The following is a 6,865-nucleotide window of genomic DNA, read 5'->3' on the forward strand; positions in this document are numbered from 1 at the left end:
GTTTCGTTTTAGTTTTTCATTTATTTTGATTTTTTTATTTTATTTCAGTTTACGAAAATGTTTTTTGACCAATCGTTTTCGTCTTAGTTTTAGTCTTCGTTTACGAAAATAACCTTGGTATCGGCAAATATCGTATCGCTGGGAATGAGAATCGATATCGTTTCGTATCATGACGAACCATCCGATTTACACCCCTAGTATTTATATATACATAATAAATATATACACAGTACACAGATATATTATGTAAATAAAAACTTTTCTTTTGGATGCGATTAATCGCGATTAATCATTTGACAGCACTTATATATATATATATATATATATATTAGAAAATATATTCATGATAATTATTTATGTTGTATATCTATGTATAGAATTTTATATTATGATCAGCTATATTTTAGATGAAATATCTATAACTAAACTTTTATTTTATCATGATTATAAGGCAATCCAATGCATGTGATTTCAGTTGTTCAAAAATTTTTCATAAATTTAGAATCAATTTTAGTAGGAAAGTTATTGGTGAATTGTGATTTGTTCATGATATTAGTTTTTTTAAACACTTTTTTCACAGACATTTTCTCAAAAATAACCACATTATTATTAAACATTTGAATTTATATATATATATATATATATACATGATTAAATATCTATGTCATTATAGCATTTCATTGTGTTATACATTTTAATTTTATATTAGGATTAACTATATTTAAGATTATATATCTGTATCTAAAATTTTGTATTAGCATGATTATAAGGCCATCCAATGTATGTGATTTTGGTGTACTTGTGGTTTCAGTTGTTGTGTTTCGTACATTTAAAATACATTTTAGTTGGTAATTGTGCTATCTTTGTGAAAACTTTCGTACAGATTTCTCACACAAATTTGTGTGGACGTAATGTGCTTATAGTAAATGAGAAAATTGTCCCACATACCCTGTTGAAGCTGAACAAGATGCTTTGTGTTTGTGTTCAGATGAAAACACGTGACCGCTACATCAGCAGTCTGAAGAAGAAATGCCAGCGTGAACAGGAGCAGAATCAAGAGAAGCAGCAGCGCATCGAGACACTGGAGAAGTACCTGGCAGACCTGCCCTCGCTGGACGAGGTCCAGACACAGGCTCAGCAGGTCCGGGCCGGACCGTCCTCCAGCTTTATTCTGAAGTCCTAAACTACAAAACCTGATCTAACAGTCTTTTACATTTAACCTGATTACCTTAAATGCTACTTTTTCCTAGTTTATCACCATCCTGTTCAACCTTAAATCTGATTGTCAGACCCAAAAATCAAAAGTTAATCAGGGCATAATTAGCATCTCCTTTCAGAGAAGCAGCAGCGCATCGAGACGCTGGAGAAGTACCTGGCAGACCTGCCCTCGCTGGACGAGGTCCAGACACAGGCTCAGCAGGTCCGGGGCCGGGCCGTCCTCCAGCTTTATTCTGAAGTCCTAAACTGCAAAACCTGATCTAACAGTCTTTTACATTTAACCTGATTACCTTAAATGCTACTTTTTCCTAGTTTATCACCATCCTGTTCAACCTTAAATCTGATTGTCAGACCCAAAAATCAAAAGTTAATCAGGGCATAATTAGCATCTCCTTTCAATGCTAAAGCAACACAGTAGTGTCCATCCCCACGGCGTTCTGCTAATAGATCAGCACAAACAGCTGCTGATGTGACAGACGCTCTTCATTATGGATGGGAATAATCTTATTTGTGGGTTATTAAATCATTGTTTTGTGCAGTTTACTAGTGAAGATTAATATTATCCGACAGTCAACAGCAAATTTTTGGTGTCACATTTTTCTTACCTGCTTAGTACTTTGGCGTAGTTTGAGGCATCGGTCACTACACCCAGATGATGTCTGCTGATTTTTTCTGTGCTGACATTGGATTAAATGCAATGCAATTTACTGCAGAAAATCATTTTACTCATTAATATTTTAGTCTCCCTTTTCAGTACATATCAGAATATCCTTAAAACAAGATACATTTGTGTACTAATTGTTTTTTTTTTAAACTGAATTTGTTATAAATTCATTTATTATTTTATTTTATTTCACAAATGGAAGTACGTGAATTATGTAGTGACCAAAAATGGCTGAACAAATCGAAACGAACATTATTTATTTTAATTATTTTTCAAATTTTTTAGTTTTTTTTTTTAGTTTATTTTATTTTATGTTATTTTATAAACAAGATTTTGTATGGTTTATGCTAAAAACAAGAATTGGATAAGCAAAATAAACACACAAATAAAATAACATGTTTCTAAATACTAAACTACTAATATTTTAGCTCAGAACTACTCACCAAATGAAAAACATTTGTAAACACTTATTCATTTTGTATTAGTATTATTTTTTACCTTTCAGAGAAAGGCAATATAAAATTAAATAAAAAGACACAAATGGAATGAGAATTAATTAGTGACCAAAAATAGTTAAATCAAAACTAACATTTTTTATTTATTATTTAATTATTTTAAAATAAATAATACTTTATTTTTTATTTTATTTGAAAAATATTGAAGTTATCAAATCCATGAAATAACAAATGGAAGTAACCAAAAATTTAAATGAACCAATTGAAGTGACCAAAAATTGTTGAATAAATCAAAACATTTGATTTGATTTGACTGTAAATGTTACAGTCCGAACTACAGTCCAAGTTCTTCCCACACTGCAGCGTAAAATGCTGAAATAATACTTCAGACACATTCTCATTTTATTTTATATTTTATTTTATTTTTCCTAGCTCATTGTCAGAGAGTTTTGTCTTGCTTTAAGCATAAATCTAACAAAATGTATAAGGTTTATGCTCAAACATAAAGAAAACTACTTGTCAATTGAATAAGTAAAATCAACACAAAGAAAATAAAAAAACACTAATTTACTAATATTTTAATTCACTTGTTTCTGAAAACAAGTCATATTATTTTTTCTTCTCAATTAAATATTGATTTAGTGTTGTCTGCATGTTTAAATATTATTTTGAGCAATTTTCTGGGCTGAAATAATACTTCAGACACATTCTCATTTTATTTTATATTTTATTTTATTTTTCCTAGCTCATTGTCAGAGAGTTTTGTCTTGCTTTAAGCATAAATCTAACAAAATGTATAAGGTTTATGCTAAAACATAAAGAAAACTACTTGTCAATTGAATAAGTAAAATCAACACAAAGAAAATAAAAAAACACTAATTTACTAATATTTTAATTCACTTGTTTCTGAAAACAAGTCATATTATTTTTTCTTCTCAATTAAATATTGATTTAGTGTTGTCTGCATGTTTAAATATTATTTTGAGCAATTTTCTGGAAAGCAAGAAAAAAATTCTGATCACGGGCAAAATAAAATTTCACATTTGAGTAAACGTTATAAAATGGTGTTAAAAAACATGTCAAGTGTTTGTGATGTGTAGTAGTGTTACTGTACTCATCTCTGTCCGTATTGTGGCGTCTCAGTTGCAGGAAGTGCAGGGGAAGAAGCAGACTTTGGAGGACACCGTCGCCAAGCAGGAGAAAACCCTGGAGGAGAACCGAGCCCTGCTGCAGGAGAAAGACGCCCTCATCGAGACCCAGTCCAAACGGGAGAAAGAGCTTGTGGCTGCTGTTCAAAGGTACTGCACGACCTCACAGCCAGAAGCATTGCTTTCTGAAAGCCACTTTTTATATCTAAAGTGCTCAGTCCTTGTTAAGTGAGCTGAAGATCAAAGTGCTGTGTACTCTTATTAAAACATAGAAAACGTGGCGTAAACACGGGGATGAAATCAGGCCAATCATCCACTCGGACTGAAAAAAATAATAATGGAAGGCCACAGCAGCTTTGATATATGTAATGAGGATCTATTAAGATTTCTCTCTGTGCCTTATTTGACCCAATGAATGAAAAAACTGAATGTTTATAGCCTGCAAGAGAAAGTGGAGACGTGCTTGGAGGATGGAGTACGGCTGCCCATGCTGGACCTGAAGCAGCTGGAAAGGGAAAACACTCGTCTGCTAGAACAACAGAGCCAGAACAGCCTGGTACTGATCCCCCATGATGCACCTAATGATGCTTAAAAATACATTACTGTAATCGTTTGCTGCTTTTATTTCCAGATGTCTCTGCCGCAGATGTCTTATAGTACATTATAATCAATACATTTACTGGTAGATTGAAATTTTGCACTAAAGACAGAACATGTAGACCAATTTGGAGTAGACGTCACAGTTACGTCACTTGCAGCTGCGTGCGCATAGTGGTGGCAGAAAAACACTGGGAACAAGTCGAGGAAACGGGTAAAATCCATGGAATAAGAGAAAAAATGTATTGTACATTTGGATGTCAGAATCGGAATGCAAATAATTTTTATATAACACTGTCGTCAAAGACGATCAACAATTGCGAGTTTGTCAATTCTGAGTGAAAAAAGCCAGAAGTGTGGGATTATAAACTAAAAAGAACGAATGACGAGTTGATTTTTCCTTACCAGAATTGTGAGATATAATCTCGGAATTGCAAGAAAAAAAGTCCGAATTTTGAAATATAAACTCAAAATAAAATTTTTTATTATTTTATTCCATGGCTTGAATAGACTGCTACGTTAAAACTGTCATTTTCTGCCACCAGATAGGCTCCGCCCCTCAAAAAAACGTCATCACTGTTTGCAAACACTGAAATTGGTCTATACACTACACTAAAAGTTTGGATTTTAATAATTAGGTTTATTTTTTAATATATCAAATTCTCACCAAAATACAATAAAAACTGTGATATTGTGAAATAATTCCATTTAAAATTATGTAGGCATAAAAAGACAACAGGACAATTGTATGGGAACACCTAGTCATTCTGTTTTATTAAATATATCCCACCTTTTAGAAAAATATTGAAGTTATCAAAGCCATGAAATGACACAAATGGAAGTAACCAAAAATTGAAAGGAACCAATGGAAGTGACCAAAAATGGTTGAATAAATCAAAACATTTTTATTTTTATTTTATTTGTTACAGTGCAAACTACAGTCCAAGTTCTTCCCACACTGCAGCGTAAAATGCTGAAATAACACTTCAGACACATTCACGTTTTATTTTGTTTTGTTTTATTTAATTTTATCAACTGGCTGCTTTTCCTTCTTTGGGCATTCAAATTATATAATTAAACTTTCTGTATTAAAATTGTAATTTTGTACACACACATATATATATATATATATGTCCTATATATCCTATATATATATATATATATATATATATTGGATGCATACTTGCATATATGTACAATTTATGTTTGACTACAAGACTAATTTTAAGCATTTAAGCAGAAGCCTTTAAATAAAAACATTTTGGAATTGTTTCCAGACTTTGGCCAATAGAGTATACATCCAAAAATGCTGCCTAGGTCGAATGTTTTAAGACAAAAGACACAAACTTAAACCGTTTCAAACCAAAGCCGTGTGAAATGATTCACTCTGCGATTCCTTTTGTTTCAGCTGATCGACGATCAGAAGCAGCAGATTGACAAATTCTCTCTGGAGATGTCGGTTAGATGTCATTCTCTACCTTTGGTTGTGGAAGCTTGGTTTGGATTGGCTCTTATTCTTGGATGGATGATAAGGCTTATGTTGAATTGTGTTATCAGAGCAGGCTTGCTTGAGACGCTCTAACTGCTGTCTGTCATCCTTCTTGCAGGCCCTGGAAAAGAAGCTGCAGAGGGAGAGGGGCATCACGCAGGAGCTCCGCAAACAGCTCTTGGAACGCGAGGAGGAACTGGAAACCCTCTCCAAAACTTGTCAACAGGTACGTCTCTCTCTAAACCACCCGCAAAGGGACTCTTAAAGTCCCGCTAAGACTTTTTCGTCCTAAATGATACAGATGAGCCTGCAAGCGGAAGTTAGAAGCTTGATTGAAGGCTCATTTTTGTGCCATTAAATTCCTCGCCCTGCCTTTTCGTGGCAGTCGAGTCATGAATAACCCAACCGGCCCTCAGTGCGTTATTAGAATTCAGGACGTCATTTTTCAGCGCGCCGTCTCAAGGTGAGCAAGAGCAGAGCCGCAGTCATGCGTGACGCAGCCGCACTGATCCACAGACTCTCACAGAGCACTGAGGCCGTACATCATACCGCTGCCACAGGAACACCAGATTATTAGCAAGCGTGCTCTTCCTGGCTTTCTCATGCGAGACCCACAGAGTATTGTAAGGTTTGATTACCAAGTATAAAAGATCCCATGTAAAGGATGACTGCGGTGGACAACAGTTTGGTTCCCTCATGATGCAGTTCGCAACCGCTTTTAAACCACAGATCCTGCAGCCTTAAACGAGAAGTGTTTCATTTCCAAGCAACTGTTACATAAGAGTAGTTTTACAGCATATTTGTTACATATTAGATTTTACATTTTTTTACATTTCGACTCGAAGCAGAGTGCCTACAAGCCCCTTAGCTGTTATAAATTCACTGTAATTCACGGGGCTTATTGCTTTTATAAAACGCTTATTCCATTTACGTAGTAAGGTTTCACAAAATAAAACAGAGCAAATAAAGTGTAATGGAAGTAAACAAAGGTGTTTGTTTGTAGAGTAATTTACAACAGCTTCGAACGCGGCTCAACCAATCAGAATCAAGGACCGGAACTATCCGTTTTATAATGCAAAATATAAACCTCTGCTAAAATGTAACAAATATGTTGTAAAACTACTCTTAAAGGGTTACTCCACCCCAAAATGAAAATGTTGTCATTAATCACTTACCCCCATGTCGTTCCAAACCCGTAAAAGCTTTGTTCGTCTTCGGAACACAAGTTAAGATATTTTGGATGAAAACCGGGAGGCTTGTGACTGTCCCATTGACTGCCAAGTAAATAACACTG

General features: G+C 34.3%; 1 protein-coding gene across 1 annotated transcript in view; it reads left to right on the top strand.

The window, feature by feature from the left end:
- The window catches only part of LOC107727619 (centrosomal protein of 85 kDa-like), an 82,505-nt gene that overhangs the window by 66,776 nt on the left and 8,864 nt on the right, over positions 1-6,865 (top strand). The window contains 5 exon segments of the mRNA XM_016537543.1: positions 989-1,141; positions 3,481-3,635; positions 3,924-4,041; positions 5,491-5,541; positions 5,690-5,797. Of these exon segments, the coding sequence (XP_016393029.1) occupies positions 989-1,141; positions 3,481-3,635; positions 3,924-4,041; positions 5,491-5,541; positions 5,690-5,797 (585 nt within the window).

Source organism: Sinocyclocheilus rhinocerous, unplaced genomic scaffold (genome assembly GCF_001515625.1).
Source record: "Sinocyclocheilus rhinocerous isolate Xijiao unplaced genomic scaffold, SAMN03320098_v1.1 scaffold185, whole genome shotgun sequence".
Taxonomy (NCBI): domain Eukaryota; kingdom Metazoa; phylum Chordata; class Actinopteri; order Cypriniformes; family Cyprinidae; genus Sinocyclocheilus; species Sinocyclocheilus rhinocerous.